Source organism: Chiloscyllium plagiosum, chromosome 19 (genome assembly GCF_004010195.1).
Source record: "Chiloscyllium plagiosum isolate BGI_BamShark_2017 chromosome 19, ASM401019v2, whole genome shotgun sequence".
Classification (NCBI taxonomy): Eukaryota; Metazoa; Chordata; class Chondrichthyes; order Orectolobiformes; family Hemiscylliidae; genus Chiloscyllium; species Chiloscyllium plagiosum.
Window position 1 is genome coordinate 25,728,999 of NC_057728.1, and position 19,680 is coordinate 25,748,678.

The 19,680-nt window shown below is 38.8% G+C and overlaps 2 protein-coding genes across 8 annotated transcripts in view; one reads left to right on the top strand and one right to left on the bottom strand.

The window, feature by feature from the left end:
* Positions 1 to 19,680, top strand: part of agk (acylglycerol kinase) — a 59,130-nt gene that overhangs the window by 34,623 nt on the left and 4,827 nt on the right. Inside the window, exons 12-15 of one of the 2 annotated variants that reach the window (XR_006314481.1) lie at positions 2,043 to 2,140; positions 6,504 to 6,574; positions 7,742 to 7,826; positions 8,393 to 10,390. Coding sequence is in view for 1 of the 2 variants with exons in the window: in XM_043709388.1 (XP_043565323.1) it covers positions 2,043 to 2,140; positions 6,504 to 6,574; positions 7,742 to 7,826; positions 8,393 to 8,515 (377 nt within the window). In the remaining variant the exon portion in view is untranslated. Of the gene's footprint in view, positions 1 to 2,042; positions 2,141 to 6,503; positions 6,575 to 7,741; positions 7,827 to 8,392; positions 11,710 to 19,680 lie in introns of those variants that run through there. The other variant, XM_043709388.1, reaches the window with a different exon arrangement.
* Positions 14,413 to 19,680, bottom strand: part of si:dkey-82f1.1 (DENN domain-containing protein 2A) — a 144,332-nt gene continuing 139,064 nt past the window's right edge. For all 6 annotated transcript variants that reach the window (XM_043709382.1, XM_043709385.1, XM_043709387.1 and 3 more), the window contains exons 19-20: positions 17,603 to 17,689; positions 14,413 to 17,394 (exon numbers count right to left, since the gene is read on the bottom strand). In XM_043709382.1, coding sequence (XP_043565317.1) covers positions 17,363 to 17,394; positions 17,603 to 17,689 — 119 coding nt within the window. In that variant the 3' untranslated portion in view covers positions 14,413 to 17,362. The remainder of the gene's footprint in view (positions 17,395 to 17,602; positions 17,690 to 19,680) is intronic.

The following is a 19,680-nucleotide window of genomic DNA, read 5'->3' on the forward strand; positions in this document are numbered from 1 at the left end:
AGCTGTGTTGCAGTGGCAAACCTACCTGCCAGAATGCTGGCCCCCCACCTATTAAGATGCAACCTGTCCCTCTTGTATAATTTATCCTTACCGCTAAACATACCCCAGTGATCCAAGAATTTAAATCCTTGCTTCCTGCACCAGTTCCCCAGCCACACATTCAGGCCCATTATCTCCCTGTTCCTGTCCTCTCCAGCCCGAGGAACTGGAAGCAAACCGGAGATAATCACCCTGGATGTCCTGTTTTTCAGCCTTCTTACAAGTTCTCCGAAGTCCCGCTGTAGAATGTCCCTCCTCTTCTTCCCGACGTCATTTGTGCCGACGTGCACCATCACATCTGGCTCTTCATCTTCGCCCTCAGGATTTCCTGCACTCTGCGATGTCCTTAATCCTGGCACCAGGAAGGCAACACACCATCCTCAAATCCCACCTGCTGCCACAGAAACTCCTTTCAGTCCCTCTCACTATGGAGTTCCCTATCACCACAGCTCTGTGTGATGTCTCGCTCCTCGGCTCTGCCTCCATGCAAATTTCTGATTGGCAGACCTGACCGCCTTGTGGACTGGCAGTGACGTCTGTCTCTACAGTTTCCAAGATGTTCAACCTGTTCCTGACAGGTACTTCTCCCGGGGTCTCTTGCACTTGTCTCATCTCTGCCTTCCTCATCGTCTTCTCAATTCTAATCTCTTCTGGTATGTTCGTTGTAATAACCTCGCTGAAGGTCCTGTCCAGAAAGATCTCGTTCTCTCGGATGAGCCTGAGGTCATCTAGTTCTTTCTTAAGCTGTATTTTTGTTAATCTGATTCCAGCTTCTCCCTCTCAAACTGCAGGGTGAATTCTGTTATATTATGGTCGCTGCCCTCTAGGGATCCTTCACCTCAACTCCCTAATCAAGTCTTCTTCATTACAAATCACTAAATTCAGAATTGCCTATTCCCTAATGGGCTCCAGCCCAAGCTGTTCCAAAAAAAATCATCTTGTAGACATTCCACAAATTTATTTTCTTGAGATCTACTACCAACCTGATTTTCCTAGTCCATCTGCATATTGAAGTTCCCACGATCATTGTCTGTGTTTTTCTTATAAGCCTTTTCTATCTTCTGATTTATTTTCTGCCTCACATCCTGACTACTGCTTGACAGCCTGTACATAACTCACTGAATTAAATATCAGTCTGTAGCTCATTCTGAGTATTTGCTATTCAATATGTAAACACCCTGAACTATTTGACTTAGTTTCAATACTCAAATACTCCAGGGTATAGCCTGTGTTAACAAGGAGATCTCATGACACATGGCTCTGCCTCTGAGCCAGAAACTCCAGGTTTGAGTCCTACTTTTGGACTTGATGATCAAGGAGCATGTGTTCATAACATAGGCAGCGGTTAAGTAACAATCAATAAATTCTTTCAATATAAGCCAGAGACATACTTTAAGAGCCGGTGTGGTTCCTGGTCAGCCAAGTGATGAAAAGAAAACTGGAAGCTTCAACGCTCACCACCCGTAACTTCAGATCCGTAACATGAATGTAAAAGTTTTTTGCCATGTAAGTCTGACCCTCTGAGGACTCTACTGCATTGGCAGCAGCAGAGTGCAAGAGTCATACAACATGGAAACACACCCTTTAGTCCAATCAGTCCATGCTGAACATAATCCCAAACTAAACTAATCCCACCTGCCTGTGCAAGCTCCAATTTAGATCCTACTTTTCTATTAAGATATGCCCGTGCCTATGCTGTACAATTCTATATCTCCCAAATTAGGAAATAAAAATCAGTGTTTATGTTGTGAAACTCAGTGATGGACACTAATGACCAGCAACATGGAAAGGTCACGAAACTGAATTCATGCTGTCTGACTTTATTACTCCATCATCTTCCTTTTTCCTTCTCATCTGTGCTATGGGAGTGTAGCATATTCCCTGGGTTCAGAAAATGTCAACTCAGACAAAATGGAAGAGAATGAAATAATTCTGCCTGTAAGTAATTTGTCTTTGAAAAATGGTGCTCAGGGTTTTCATTGAAATTCCTAAACTGCCTACAGTGATGCTGATGCCAATGCAGCCGATGCACTGGGAGGAAGTACAGAAAACAGCAGTGGAAGTAACCATCAGCACACTCAACAAGCAGACAGACCTTAAGGTGAGAGTGTTGTTATGAGGCAATTGACCTAAAAGAGTTAACATTCAAGATTTGGAACAACTCCACCTACTTATAAATCCATGGGAGGAACTTGTCTATTCTAAGTAGTTGTTCAAGTTTGTTAATGGTTGTTTGTCAGTTCTATGGTCTAATGCCATGTAGCATAAACCTAGTTGTATAGCGTTAATGTATTTAACTAGTCTTAGGCTAATGAAACTATTAATAAACTACCCTTACTCACGTATGTGCCTCTTCTGCTGGAGATTTATTAGTAATTCATCCTTCCTTACATAGTGCTGGTAAGGCACGTAGGCGAGTATCAGAAAGATGATTTGTTGCAGCAAATCTACCCAACAAACCTCATAAGACATTGTACCAGCTGTGACATCTCTTACAGATGCGAGTAGTTATTGTCAGTACCTACTGCCAGGAACTGACTATGATGGCAGACGTGAATTAGTCCTATTTTACTGTAATTTATCAAAAAGATTTTTTCATATTTGGAAACTTAGCTGTATTATCGTAGAGATTGTAAGCTTGTGGGGAGAAAACTGTTATACAAATTAATGGTGTGTACGAAGTTACTTGCTCATGATTTGACTTATCTGGGATATTGGTTGCAGCAAGGTGTTCTTATAAAGTTGGGAAATCCTAAGATGACACTCTGCTTCCATCACCACCTCGTGCAGCATGTTCCAGGCACTCATTATCCTTTGTGAGAAAAACATGCCCTGCACATGTCTTTTAAACCCCACCCCTCCTCCACCTGCACTGAACCTGTGTCCCCTAGTAATTAACCCCTCTACCCTGGTCATGCTTGACAAATCTGTTAGAATTCTTGAGGAGGTAATGAGTAGGTTAGACCAAAGATAGCCAATCTATCTGGACTTCCAGAAGGCCTTTGATAAGGTGCCACACAGGAGGCTGCTGAGTAAGATAAGGGCCCATGATGTTAGAGGCCAAGGACTAGCATGGATAGAAGGTTGGCTGCCTGGCACAAGATAGAGAGTGGGGATAAAAGGAACCTTCTCAGTATGGAAGCCAGTGACTAGCGGTGTTTCATAAGGGTCGGTGTTGGCACCACAACTTTTCACTTTATACATTAATGATCTGAATGAAGGAACTGGGGGCATTCTGGTAAGTTTGCAGATGACACAAAGTTGGTGGAGGTGCAGATATATTGAGGAGGCAGAGAGACTGCAGAAGGATTTGGACAGGTTAGGAGAGTGAGCAAAGAAGTGGCAGATAAAATACAATATGGGAAAGTGTGAGGTCATGTACTTTGGTAGGAAGAATAGAGACATGGACTATTTTCTAAATGGGGAGAAAATTCAGAAGTCTGAAGTGCAAAGGGACTTGGGAGTCCTAGTCTAGGTTTCTCTTAAGGTAAACTTGCAGGTTGAGTCAGTATTTAGGGAAGGCAAATACAATGTTGTCATTCATTTCAAGAGGACTAGAATATAAAAGCAGGGATGTACTTCTGAGGCCTTGTAAGGCTCTGGTCAGACCACATTTACGGTACTATGAGCAATTTTGGGCCTAATACCTCAGGAATGATGAATTGGCCTTGGAGCAGGTCCAGAAGGGGTTCATGAGAATGGTACCAGGAATGAAAGGCTTAACATACGAGGAACATTTGAGGACTCTAGGACTATACTCAGTGGAGTGTGGAAGGAAGAGAGGGGGCATCTGATTAAAACTTTCAGAATACTGAACGACCATTAGGAAAATGTTTCCATTGGCAGGAAAGACTAGGACCGAAGGCACAGCCTTAGAGCAAAGGGAAGATCTTTTAGAATGGAGATAAGGAGAAACTTCTTTAGCTAGAGAGTAGTGAATCTGTGGAATTCCTTGCCACGGAAGGCTGTGGAGGCCAGGTCATTTAGAACAGATTGCCAAGGGATCAAAAGTTACAGAGAGAAAGTAGTAAAATGGGGTTGAAAAATCTATCAGCCGTGATTGAATGGCAGAGCAGACTCAATGAGCCAAATGGCCTAATTTCTGGTCCTATGTCTTATGGGGAAAAAAAAAACTCATTCTTTCCACTCTATCCATGCCATTCACATCTTTTAAACTTCTATCAGGTCACCCCTCAAACCTCCTGTGTTCCAGTGAAAACAAACCCAGTCTATCAAACCTATCCAGTGTAAAATCCCCCATACCAGACAACATCCTGGTAAACTTTTTCTGTATCCTCTCCAAAATATCCATATCCTTCTGGTAGTGTGGTGAACTGTATGCAATATTCCAAGTGTGGCATGACTAAAGTTCTATAAAGCTGCAGCATAATTTATAATCGGCCTATCCTTATACTCCATACCCCTTCCAATATATCCTGAATTCAGTGATTCCTGAAGAAGGGCTCATGCCCGAAATGTCGATTCTCCTGCTCCTTGGATGCTGCCTGACCTGCTGCGCTTTTCCAGCAACACATTTTCAACCCTTCCAATATAGGCAAGCATGTCATAGGCCTTTTTTATTACCCTTTCTAACTGCGCTGCCACCTTTAGTGATCTGTGGACCTGCACATCCAGATCTCTCTGCATATCAATAATCCTAAGGGTTCTGTCATTCACTGTATAATTTCCACCTCTACTTGACATTCCAAAATGCATTACTTCAGATTTCTCTGGATTAAACTTGATCTGCCATTTTTTGGCCCATGAAATCTTTGTTTCATCTGCAAACTTAATAATTAGACCAGCTATGTTTTCCTCCATATCATTTATGGAGATCACAAATAGCAGAGGTCCCAGCACTGATCCCTGTGGAACATCCTAGTTGCGGCCCTCCATTCCGAAAAGCAACCTTCCACCGCTACCCTGTGTCTCCTATATCTAAGCCAGTTCTGATTTCATCTTGCCAACTCACCCCGATACCATGTGACTTCATCTTTTGTACCAGTCTACTGTGAAGGACCTTGTCAAAGACTTCACTGAAATTGATGTAGACAACATCAACTGCTTTTCCTTTATCAACCATCTTTGTTACTTTTCAAAAAAATCAATTGAGTTAGTGAGGCATGACCTGTCCCATACAAAACCATGCTGTTCATCGTTAATCAGACCACTTGCTTCTAAATACTTTTGATCTTGTCCTTGAGGATCTCTTCCAATAATTTTCCTATCACAGACATAAGGCTCACAGGCCTGTCATTTCTTGGATTATTCCTGTTACCCTTTTTAAACAATGGGACAACATTAGCTATTCTCAGTCCTTTGGGACCTCACCTGTGGCCATAGAGGATACAAAGATGTCTGTCAATGTCCTGCAATTTGTTCTCTTGCCTCCCTCAATATTCAAGACCTGGGAACTTATTTATTTTAATACTTCTTAAGACGCACAGCATCTCTTTCTTTTTAATAACAGCTTGGCTTAGAAATTCGACACTCCTTTCCCTGAGATCATCCTCCACCAATTCCTCCTCTTTGATGAATATTGATATAGAGTATTTGCTTAAGACTTCACTTACCTATTCTGGCTATGTACATGCATTCCCTCCTTTATCCTTGTGTGGGCCAACGCTTTCCCTGGTTACCCTCTTGCTTTTTATATGTGTATAAAAAGCGTTGGGATCCTCCTTAACTCTCGTTTGCTAATGACTTTTCATGACCCCCTTTAGCCCTTGCTTAAGTTATTTCTACTTTCCTTCTATACTTCGAGGACTTTGTCAGTTCCCATTTTTCTAGGTCTTACATTGCTTCCTTTTCCTTTGTGACCAAGGTCATAACATCCCTGGTCATCCAAGGTTCATGTAACTTGCCATACTTATTCCTTATTCTCATAGGAACATGCCATTCCTGAACTCTTAACTGCCATTTGAAATACTCCCACATGTCCAATGTGGATTTACCCTCAAACAACCACTTCCAAACAACACTCTGCAATTCCTGCATAATATTGTTGTAAGTTTGCTTTCCCCTAATTTAACACCTTCACCCAAGGACTGCTGTTATCCCTATCTATGAGTAACTTATGGTCTTATGGTCACCACTCCTGAAATGCTACCCCACTGAAACTTCAATTGCCTAGTAAAGAGTTGTTGGTCCATTGAATTTTACCCTCAAATGATGCTGCTACCTAATCATATGGAATAGGCAATTTACATCTGTTTTACTTTTGCTTCCTGTGGATCCAGACGTATTTCATGTGAAATGGGAATGGAGGAAATCATGCATAGGCCGTGACCTCAGCTCTCTACTAGCTGTAGTACTACCAGTCTCATTTCCTAGCTTTGTGTTCCAGTAACATTCGTCTTAGCCTTATCATAGATTTAATTGACAAAAATATTCAGACAAATTTTGAATAAGCAATTCAGTAGGGCAAGGGAGATCCTGCTAAAGGTTTCTTTGCTTTTATACAGCGTACTGAAGATGCCATGAACATTTGTATAGAACCAGATACTATTAGCAAGCGGCAGTTTGTAGCTACGGCGTAAGTATCATTGTCCCTCGTTTACTTATTAATAACTTGCTAATGCAGAGCTCAAATTTTGGAAGGTCTTGTATTTAGAAACATTCTCTTGCCATTGTTGATAGCAACTCCAAGTTTACGATAAAACAAACAGTAATAATTAAAGCTTTTCAGTAAATGATATTCATTATTTTAAAAGGTACTTGCCCCTTCCCAGTTCTAATTACAGAGCCTTGTGATTTTTTTTCTGCACTGATGGCTATGGGGGTGAACTCAGACCTGAAATTTCATGTATAAATATTAAGCAATAACCTGGCTTCCGATTCTTTTGCAAAACTCAGTGTGGAGAATGTGTGGTAATATGTACCAGTGGCAAATCACTGCTACATCAATTTTTTGAGAATTTCACATCAGTATTTGGTGGGCATTTTCCCATAACACAGGGGCATAGGAGCTGAGATACTTGAGAGCTAACAATCTAAGTAAATCATCCTCCATTTCTCATCTCATCCTGAACAATGTTATCAACTCGTTCACTCCACTGCATGAAAGAATAAATGTAGCATTAGATGAAAAGTAGAAAGGAGCAACTACTTATATGTTTTCCATTTAAGCAGTGGTTCCTGTTTAATTAAATAGAACCCATCATCTGCACATAATTAAATAATTTAAACAAACAGCCATGACAGAACGAAACAGAGTGCAATGGAAATCAGAGATATTGATAGAAATATAAAATAGAGTTCAATTTGCATCTGAATTCGCATCATCCTTTACCATACTTAAAACAAAGTGTCAAGAGTTTAAAATTTAAAGAAGTTGCACATTGTTTTGCCATATGTGAATGTGAAATTTTTTAATCCATAATTTTGTTGGAAGCAATAAATTATGTAAAGTGGACCTATAGATTTGTCAAGAATACCTAGAAAGGTGGTCTGTCATTGGTTAGAAAGAGGCCAGTAAAATCAAGCATGGTTCCAAAATAGTAAGGAAAATTAGAAAAAAAATCACAGTATTCAGTCGCATACAGTTTACCTTGTAAATCTTGTGACCTTTGGCAATGATTTTACAATGAATCAGAAACTATCCCATTTTGTTCCATACAAGTTATAAGGTGAGAAATTGTGTAGCTGTCTATCAGTTGGTGTTTTGGCTGTTTGCACAAATTTCTTGCTTGACCATTAACAGGACTCGGAAGTTATCAGATCCACTGATGTGTCCTGAAGGCAGCCAAGTTCTCCAAGCCAGTTTCTGTAAACTACAGCTACCTCAGGTAAGGTCTCACTTTTCGACCCATACTTTTTAACAAATGAAAAGGTATAAGGTATGTTCTGTGTATTCACATCTTTATCTCACTTCAAGAATGTAGTGAGTATTAACCTGAACTCCCAATAGCATTAAGCCTTACTCCTCACTAGTAACAGTTTTGATGATATGTGGAAATGGACGGAGTGGTAGAAATATAATGCCTAATAGGAGTAGAAATAGATTGCCTAACCAACATCTCAGCCTCATATTCTCACGATCTTTCACATTCCATTGACCTCTCACAGGTTGAAACCTAACTGCCATTATTTCTCTCAAATTTTAATTTACTGAAGTCTTTTCTTTTCATAATAGCTCAACTGCCAATCAGACATCAGAAGATAGTAATCTCTTGAATCATCTCCATAAAGAAAAACTTCAAAATGTCTGGCATTGACCATTGCTGGATGGCTGAAATATACAAATGAGATTGTATCTTGGAGTGTATTGATTAAAGCATATCCTGCTCATTTCTTTTACAAGAGAGTTGGATCCATTCTGAATGACTGAAGTATTTTCGCTTTTTCTTCTCAGGGAACGCAAGGTTTCTTCAGTATAGATAATGAAGACTATGAAGCTGTCTCTGTGGATGTGAAACTACTTCCTCGAAAACTCAGGTTTTTTTGTGACTCTATCAAAAAGCAACAGCTGCAGTAGTTGCTAACACGCAACAATCAATATCCCTCAGCTGATTTTACCTGTTCACTCAATACATCCATAAAAGGATAATAGAAGACTTTTTAATTTTGCCGAATCTAATGTTATGTTCAGAAGCACATATTTTGTTTTGACATTCTTGGATTTGTAAGATGACAAGAAGTTGGAGGTTTGGAGTGCAAGAGGACACTGATTTTAAAAAAACTTGTATTTTCCAAATCAACACTGCCCAATATTACCTGAGACTATGGAATGATCTTGCAGATATTTTTCAAAAGCTGCTGTTGTTTGGAAGCCTGTTTTACTGGATTAGATGAGTTTCCTGCTAGTGTCAATTTTTATTCCACCTTCTTGAACAGGCATCTAGTCTCTGCAAAACTGACCCTTACGAAGAAGGAAATGCAACAGAATCGAGGTTTTGAAATCGGGAACTATAATCAGTCAGTTATACAAAGCTGCAGTAGGTAGTAATCCATTCTTTAGTGTCTGTCTGAAGAGCTTATTGTTTATATAAAAGGAATCTGCATTAGCAATGCTGCTCACATTTTCAGAATTCTTTGAAACACCTTGCAGTTAATGAATTATTCTTGAAAAGTGATCACTTCTCTTGTGTAGATATGAATTTCAATGTTATAGAGTAAGGTTCCACAAACAACAAATGAAATTAGTTTTTGTGGTACTTTTTGAATATTCTGAATATTTGTCAGAGCTTGTTAATTTTCATAGAGATCTTTTACAACACCTAAACAAGCTGAGAGATAGTTAAACATTACATGAACACTGGCTAGTATAATGCTTGTGTTATTGTCACTTATATGAATTGAACAGAGAAAAATAATTTTACACTTTTGCCAGTTAGTAAATGTTAATTAAAATGGAAAGTGCTGGAAATAGTTATCAGGTAAGATCTCCTTCCACATGTTCCCTGACCTGCTAGATATTTCCGGCATCTTCTGTTTGCATTTAAAATTTCCAGCATCCACAGTATTTTCCTATTTTAGATGTTAAATGACCAAAGCAGGACGTGGGCTAAAATATACCAAATGTTTGAATGAGTTTATCTGTTAGTACTGTGTTTGTGATGACACTGATTATTTCATAACTGACTATTATTTCACTATAAATTTGTGTAAACAAAGGTTGTTTAATAATATCTTTGTATGTGCGAAAACAGTTTTGTAAATGGGATTGACTGACCTGTAAGAATCACATATTATGGGTGTGGAGGGAGGGAGGGAATCTGTAACTGAATTTCTGTAAAGTCAGATTCTGTACCTCTGAAAATCTCTCTGGTGAAAAAAAAATCCTAATTGTTCCTGTGTGCAAGTTAATGTTCTGTAGCAGAATGCCAGTTTAAGAGTGTCACAGTTGTCCTTCAATGAGGCTGCCTGGGGAGAGGTACGAGCAGCATTCTTGCATACGTTCTAGCAGCCAGATTAAAAGCAGCAAAGGCTGAGATACATCAGCCGTTTTTTTAAAGTATAAGTGCAGTTGTTATTCAGAGCAAGACCCCCTGCCCCTACCCATGGGAAAGCCAGTTAGTTAGGCTCCTGCACAAATGTCCCATTCCTTCTCAAACTGCTGACCAGCCCGAAACTGGCAGCCACCGGGAGCAGCAGCTAAGACCTGGACTGCAGTCTGTACAGCAGCATTGAAGGTTGGGACTGGCAAAAAAAAATCCGTGATTTTTCAGGAAGGCAGACATGATTTGGGAGAGGTGGGTTGAGGGATCAGGCATCTGAACAGGGGTGACTTTCAGTGCCCGTCTTCCTATCTCTCCATTCATTCATTTGACCAGATTATGACAAAGGGAAGTACCCCTAAGCCTGACAGAAAAGATGCCTCCTTTGTCACCTTCTGGAAATGGATAATCAGGTATGTTGAGGCCTTTAAATGGTTGCAAATTGACCAGTTAAGGGCTTTAATCTGTTTTAGTGTGGTGAAGATGACAATTGACACTCCTGCCCTGCACTTTATTGCAGAGGTAACAGGAAGGGGCAGGTATTTTCCTTGAGTCAACCAGCCCAATTATTTCTCTTCCTGTTGTAGAAATGGCAGGAAAACACTGCCCAGAGTATTCATTTATCAACTCTTAGCCAAAATCTGTAAGGCTAGGAAGAAGACTTTCAAAATGTCACTGTATCATCCAAAGTAATTACTGGGTTACTGGTTCAGAGGTTGATATCACGAGGAAGAAGGATCCTGCTTCTTGTTTCTGATGATTTTGTGATCATTTATACAAGTATACAAATTAGAAGCAGGAGTAGGCCACTTAGCCCCTCAATCCTGCTGTGTCATTCAATGAGATCATAGGTTGATCTAATTAATCCACAATGTTATCCATCCCTTACAATTTCACATTTTCTTCTGTTATACTCCATTTGCCATATCTTTACCCACTTAACCTATTTGTACACCTTTGTAGCTTTGGATGTCCTCTTTCAACTTACTTCCCTATATTTCTTTGTGTTATCAGCAAATTGTAAATTATAATTTATATAAAATTATAAAGTGTAGGGGCCCCAGCACTGATTTCCCCATGTCACAGTACTCATTACATCTTGCCCACCAGAAAATGATTTGTTTATGCCAACTGTTTCCTGTTGGCTAGCCAATCTTTTAGCCACAATAACTCTTGATATGGCACCTAATCAAATGCCTTCTGGAAATAAATATAGTAGGTCCACCAGTTTCTTTTCTCATCCTTGGCATATGTTATTCCCTCAAAGAACTACTTCAAATTAGTTAAACATAATTTTCCTTTCACAAAGTCATGTTGACTCTGCCTGATTACCTTGAATGTTTTTAAGTGCCTGTCATAACGCCTTTAATAATGGCTTCTAACAAGTTGCCTGTGACAAATGTTAAACCATTGTAACCTGCAATTTCTTGTTTTCAGTTTTTTTTGACTAAAGGAGTTATGTTCAGTAATTTCCAATTTAATGGAACTTGTAATGTATTTCTAGAATTTTGGAAAATTATACCCAATATATCAACTATCTTACTAAGTACTTGTTTTGGGACCTAGGCTATGATCCATCAGAATCCAAGAGTCTATCAGCCTGTAGCTCCAACAATTTGATCAGTACTTATCCACAGTAATTATATGATCTTGAATTCCTCTCTCCCTTTCATTTCCTGATTTACAGCTGTTTCTAGAATGTTACTAGAATACTCTACTGTGAACAGAGATGCAAAATACCTGTTTAATTCATCTGCCAGTTTATTTTTCATTATGTCCAGAATCATTTTCTATATGTTCACTTTAGCACCTCTTTCTTTTTCAAATATGTATAGAAACTCTTAATATTTGTTTTTATATTTCTTGCTTATTTTCTTTTGTACCCAAAAGTTTTCCTTATAATTCTTGCCACTCTGCTTTTGCTTTAAGTTTGATACCATCTTTAACATTTCTAGTTGACCATAGAGAATGATTCTGTGTTTGCAGCCTTTCCTTGTTGGAACAAATCTATTCTGTATATTCTTAAATGTCTGTCACTTTGCTGTCCAAAATGTGTTGTTTAAAGTTTAAAATATTAGAACTAAATGTAAAATTTATGCCTGTTATACTTGGCTGCACCTAGGAATGCCTTCACAATGAGGTTATGAATTAATTGTAACTTCTGCACAGTCAGGTCTTGTAGAGCCTGCTCTCTGCTTGGCTCTCGAATGTGCTATTCTAAGAAACTGTCCTGAAAAACATTCAATGAAAGCCTTATCTCGGCTAACCTTTTTGCCAGTCTGATGTTTCCAGTCTATATATAGATTTTAAAAACTTCATGACAATTACCAGACTTTGCTGACAAGATCCTACTATTTCTTCTTGTATACTCTGTCCAACTGTGTGGTTACTGTTGGAGTCAGTACACCCCATCCACAAGTGACTTCTTGCATTTGGATAGAGATGAAAAATAACAAACCATTCTTACATCTTGCTTTCCAGCACTTAAGGTATTCAAGGATATGAGTCAAAGGTAGAAATATGGAATTAGGCCACATATCAGCCTTGATTACAGGCTCAAGGGGCTGAATGGCCTATTTCTGTTCCTATGTACTTGGTTAATCTTTCTTTCTACTGGGCTAATACCTTCTTTATTAATATTTTGTTCATGCAGAGGTATTTAGGCCTACAGGTATTTGCTCTTCAGGTTTTTACATCAAAGACATGATAATTTGAGTGTGGGGCAACAAGGCAACTTGCAGATCATAGATACCTAAATCAGTGTCTGCCTAGCTTTGTTAACAGGAAGATATTCCACCTGTTGGAATCTTACTTGCAAACTCTATCCATTAACAATAATAGCCCAGATATTCTGATGGCCAGAGAGTTGTTGGAGCAGTCTAGCAGCTGACTCTGAATTGTCCAGAGTTTTTAATTTTCCAATGATTCCCCAATGTATGGGACCCCCGAGTTTGTTAAAATTGGAGAATTCAGAGGGTTCCAACTCACTTAGGCATAATATTTACCCAGCAAACGTTTCTATTAAACTGACCCCTCGATCTCTGCCAACTACACCTTCCTGCACCCCTTAGGACCCTTGACAACCACACCCACCAACTGTTTGGCCTAACAGTGCTTCAAGATGATTGATAGGAAACATAGATACCTGCTTCAGCCATGGCTATTTATTTCTGACATCAAGCAATATCAGATGTTGAAAACATGTACAATCCTCAACACATAAAACCATCCAATTCTTGTATTGGCAAAAATTAACTGTGCATTAACATTGATTTCTACGTTGCTGCTAATAATGTCTTTTGTGCTCCTTTTATCTTGTACAGCTTAAGCAAGGCTGTCACTAGTTTATATTTCATTAGGAATACTGCTACATAACTAATGACTTGAGGTTCATACCTAATAAAACAGCCAATCTAATGGGGAGATTGTGTCTGTCATGAATTCAGAAAAACGAAGAGAACTTTGTTGGTATTTTAACTTTTATATGGCAACATCTTTAAAGCAGATGATTAAGAGTGATCATGCTAGAGTATCTTTGCAGGGACATTCAAAACCTACTGACATCTGTGACAGTCACAAAAAATGTATGAAAATTAACAGCTTTATTTCCCAGTTATTCTTTGCTTTTGTGTAATTTGTTTTAGAAAGTTTATACTTTGGGAAATGTATTTTGTTAATGTCCATTAAAACTTGCCTAAAACTTAAAACCAAAATGCCAGAGACATGGACAGAAACATTCACAGCATATTTAAAGATTTTCTCATAAGTATCTTTCCCTGCAATGCTTGTTATTGCTAATACATTGACCACATTCAAATCAACCTGCCTGTTATAAGCAGTGTTTGTACAATCAAACATAGAGTGCTATATGAAGAACAATTCAGCAAATTATTGGAAATTGCTGGACTTGGTTCAATTCCCTAGAATACACCACGGTTCTCCATTACAAAATATTTGAAACGTTAATCTGGAAATGAAGAGGAAATAGGTGGAGAAAAAAAGTCTCTGGATCAAAGAGAATGGAAGAGCTTGGAAACATCACAAGCCAGGATATTGCAACAAATTTCTTTCCTGCTGGAAAGCATATACTTCATTTGCATTGAATAAAAAGTCCTCAAGTATTTCTTGCTTTGTTTTAAGATAACAAATTATTCAATTCTGATACCATGCATGTTTCCAAAATTCAGTGACTTTTTTGCAGCACTCTGGTGTACAATGTTTTTATTGTCGCAAACAACTACTTTGTCCAGGCAAACCTATGTCCCAACACTACTAAAACTGATTGTATGGCCATTTGTCACATTGGTGTTTATGGGGCCTTGTTAATTGATTACCAGCATTTCCACATTACAACAGTAACAACATTTCAGGAAATACTTCACGAGGTGGAATACCCTGAGGTTATAAAAGAAACCATATCAGTGCAAACTCTGTGGAGATTTGCCTTTCCATTTAATGCATTTTAAAATGTTTTTTTAATTGACCATCCATACCCAACAAAATTAATTTGACAAATTACAAACAACAGACTTTGGTTAATCAGATCACTGAAAATAAATAGAATTTTCTTTAAGTTACATGATACGATCCCAACTTTTATAGTGTTATACTCTAGCTATAGGAAATAGAAGTGACAGGGAGCATGTTTTAAGTGGACTCCATTCAGTTTGGACCATCCTCTCCTTTGAATTAGGTTTCAAAAATCCCATTCCCAATTATAAGACAAAACATTATGTCACAATGTAAGCAACATATTGTGGACATGTGCATGTACATACTTTCATATTAATCATTTGCCTTAAACATCTGACTCTCTTTATATCTCCCTCCAGTCACCTTATTGCTGTCACAGTTCCATTTTGTCTTTTACTTCAGTACACTGCATCCAATAATTGATCCTGTAATGGAGTACTTCAGCAGAGAGGTGCTTGATCTAAATCAAGAGATTGAATAGTGCTCAAGGACAAGATTTTCTCATGAAGTTTTTGACTACAAAAGTTAGCAAAATTAGAAAAAAATACCACAAGCCTACTTTAAAAATGAAACCTTGCATCAAATGGAGTCAATTCAATGTTTATCTCAGCACCTGAATCTCTGCTCACTGAAGTATCATATACAGAGTAATGGAGGATGTTGACCCACAAAAGCACAATTCCAAAGTAATCTGAATTGGACGTATATCTGATACTCTTGACAAAGTGAGATCCTAATCTCAGCTGACTGCAGAGAAAGAGTTGACTGTGATTGAAGCACTTCTCTCACAGAACTGGGAAGGTAATAGAGATTGGAAGTGACATCCATGTTGTCATTATTGTGCAATTTCTAAAGGCTAGTTAAAGAGTAGCATTGACTGGCAGCACGCTACTCATTTGAATATCCTCTCTGCTGAGGAATGACAGATGACAGAGGGACGAGAGAAAAATCTGGATTCCAGATTTGACTGATCCATCACCAAGGATTTGTTCCATAGGGTATTTGTTCACATTCTGCTAATCAAAGTTGAGCACATCCAAAGTAAATACTGAACTGACTTATTCAGCTGTTGGAGTGCTTCTAAAAGACTAGCATTCTGGAATTTCTTTTTGCTAGGAATATGTAAACTAAGAGCCTCCTAGTGATCATGCTGGTATTATAATTTGTCTATGTTAAACTAGAGTATAAGCTACATTACAGTGGTTAAAACATCAGTGCCCTTTTATGTGAAACCTATTTCAATGTGCATAGTTACTTTATGATTCACTCTCAGCCTTTTGTAAATATTCTCTGTATTGTTAAATCTCTTCCTGCACTAGTTGTCAGTCTAACTCTGTAAGCTTGAAAAATCAGCCTAGCAACATGCAGTCATTGCTGGACACTGCTGATTTTTCAGATGTATGTATGCTTGCTAGAAAAAGTGCAGATCTCTGAAGAGAACTGTGTTACAACCGTTCATGGTGTTGAAGGTCCATAGGTAAGATGCAAAAAATTGCAAACTGATCAATTTATAATTACTCTCTTCTACTGCAAGCCAGCTGTTTGTGATTTATTGCTAAATTTGATCTTTTTGTACTTTGCAATCTACAGCATAAATCTTGTTGCTAAAAGATCTGCAGCACACTGAATCCTGCTCAAGAGTATCGTAATCTAATTATCTGCATACAGTCAAGGCTGAGTGAGACCACTACAGAAAGAAACTCTTGCAGACCCATCTTGCTAGTTTGTGTTTAACAGCACACAGATAACGAGCTGAATTTAAAAAAATATTATAAGCCTTTGGATATGGATAGTTGCTGGATTTTGTCTAGAAGATGAGCGGTAACATTTTCATATTTACCATTACCTCAAATATGGGCAGATATTCATTAAGAGTAAACAAAGAAGGCTTATTTCCAATGAAATGAAATTGGATATTCCCTTATACTCTCCCAAACCAAGAGCTCCTCAAAATACAGTTTTCTATCAACTTATGGTGTCAATAATAATTCAATTTTGAATGCTACAAAGACATGCAATTCGGACAATAGACAGTATATTGATACAGTCAAGTGGTTCTGAAGTTTGACAATACTATACATTGTGATAAGATACTTGGACCTCTGGCTTCATTCCATGCATTGTGCACCTCATCCCTCAGCATATTGGTCCCATTATCAAGCAAAGTCTTTACCGAACGCTTCTAGTCCCTCCCTCACTGACCAGCACAAATGCACATTATGTACAGTACAAGATTGTACTGATCAAATCATATTGTTCATGCCAAACTCCTGACAGTAAAATCATATTACAGTCTTAAACCCAGTATTCTCTCATTTGACAATGTATTACACAGAAAATGACATACTTTTCAAACATTGTGGTGCAGTTATATTTCTGGTGTATCATGCTAAACTGGAAAGGACAAAGATTGTGGCTCCTGAGTATTGACAGTAGAGTTCAAAACCAAGTTTTTTTAAAAAAGTGTCTGAAGTCAGTCTTTTTTAATTCACAAATGTCTACTTTTTCTTTCCTCTTCCTTCATCTTCCAGCATGTTCCATGCCTGTTTTACCGTAGACCACTCCCAAATAGTACTTTCTCCATCCTTTGCTTGTTTCTCCAACTCTTCTACAGATTATAGGGTGTGACACCCTGCAGGTAATCTTTATCCAATGAGAAGTGAAAGCCAAACAGAGACAAGGCAGACTTCATGCAAGTCTAAATAATAAATATTCAATGGAACTGGGTTTTATTCCCCCTCAAGGCTTTCACATTAGATCGAGCACAGCTTTGAAGCAACAGTCTCCCTTTTCTCTTCAACACATATTGCTGTAATGACAATCTAAAATCAATGATCCATCAAATCAAAGAAAAAGTGACTCTGCTAGATTTAGCCTTCTTTCGCATTAAGATGCCTTTCAAATGATTAGTTTTACTTCTTGTGAAGGAATTTCATTTTACTTCCTAGAAATAGACAAACATTTGGTTAACTTTCACAACATTGAAAGTATGAACATCAAACAGACAAAAAAAAGCTAATATCTAGTTATGCAAGAAATGAAACATAAACTATTGACACAGACAGTTGGTAAACCACAAAGTGTGAAGATCATAAATGACTGAAAGAAATTGATCCAAGTCCTATTTTGAAAGCGAATGAAAATGCATTTACCTAGGCCTCTAAGAAATCGGTTCATCCCTCTTTGTTCACTCCCAGGGAGAGATTCAAGATAGTCCTGTGCTCTGACCTCAAATAACCCTGCAGGCGATAAAAAATATTTACATAAGGAATGGGTACATTAGGAAAAATAGGACTAACATGTCAGAGCACGCATCTCAACACAAGTGCTGCAATACACCCACTTCCTTCTATCTTTTCTTGCTTCTCTATTTTCTACATAGACATGTAGGATATGTCACAGATAACATTTATCTAATAATAACTGAAAGCTAGGTTGTGATGAACATACTAAAGGCAAGCCCATATAATAAATATTCAATAGAATTGGTGTTATTGCCCACCCAAGGCCTCTTCTTGGTTACTCTGTTAAACCAGTATGTTAAGGGTAAGTTACATTTGAATGATTCATTGAACACGACCTTCTTAACTCAGAAACCTGACCATTGGCAGAATCATATCAGTTCTGAGTACTGAGTACAGTCTTCCCACCTCTAACCAGCCATAAAAACCCTTGACCCCATCAAACCCTTTGTAAAGGAGCTGCAAGATCACCAAAAACTTTATTTGGAAGCACTAGCTTTCATCAGGTGGTTGTGCAGTACAAGATCATAAGACACAGAATTCATAGCAAAAGATTAGTGTCATACAGTGATATATTGAACAAACCTGGATTGTTAAGTCTTTCACCTTTTAGAATGCAGGTTTCAGTTCATTAATATGTAAATCCCAGAACGTCTTTTAAGTCACTTCTCAAGATAACATTAGGTTTTATAACAAAAGGTAACATCTCAGCTCAGACAATGCCTTAAAGATATGAGGTCAGAGTCTGTCTGTAGCCCAATCTTGAGTCAAACTGGTTTGATGAGATTATATTCCCTACAATGTGGAAACAGGCCATTTGACTCAACAACTCCAAAGAGTAACCCATCCAGACCTATTCCCCTACCCTATACCTACCCCTGACTAATGCACCTAACACTATGGGCAATTTAGAATGGCCAATTTACCTGACCTGCACATTGTTGGATTGTGGGAGTAAACCAGAGCACCCAGAGGAAACCCACACAGACACGGGGAGAATGTGCAAACTCCACACAGATAGTCACCCAAGGCTGGAATCAAACCCAGGCCCCTGGTGCTTTGAGGCAATACTGCCAACCACCGTGCCACATGGCTCTATTTCCAAAGTAGAACTTGCAAAATATTACATGTAATGACTGCCTGCAGATTGTGCATTTTTGAGCAAAATAGAATGTATCTGCAAATACAAATTATATGTATATGTGTATACTTATATGTGTGTGTGCATACATGAGAGAGAGTGTGTGTTTGCATGTGTGAAAGCTTGGTAAAGTGTGTGTGTGATGGAGGATAAGCCTGTGAGAGGGTGTGTGTGAGAGAAAGAGAGAGAGAGGGAGAGAGAATGGGTGAGAGTGTACAGTGTAGTGGGGTCACCTGTAGAGTGACATGTACCCAATGTCCCAGTTGAGGCCATCCCCATGGGTACCAAACTTGGCTCTCAACCTCTGCTCAGCCACTCTGCGTTGTTCTGGATCAGTGGTGCTGGAAGAGCACAGCAATTCAGGCAGCATCCGAGGACAGGCAAAATCGACGTTTCGGGCAAAAGCCCTTCATCAGGAATAAAGGCAGAGAGCCTGAAGCATGGAGAGATAAGCTAGAGGAGGGTGGGGGTGGGGATAGAGTAGCATAGAGTACAATAGGTCAGTGGGGAAGGAGATGAAGGTGATAGGTCAGGGAGGAGAGGGTGGAGTGGATAGGTGGAAAAGGAGCTGGGCAGGTCAGACAAGTCCGGACAAGTCAAGGGAACCGTGTTGCTGGAGGTTAGAAACTAGGATGAGGTGGGAGAAGGGGAAATGAGGAAACTGTTGAAATGCCCATCATTCAATATATCGCTTCAGTTGCACGACACAGTGATCTTTTGCTATAAATTCTGTGTTTTATGATTCTGCTCCACAGCTACCTGAAGGAGCAGCGATCTGAAAGCCTGTACTTCCAAATAAACCTGTTGTTCGATTTTTAACTTTGTACACCCCAGTTCAATACTGGTG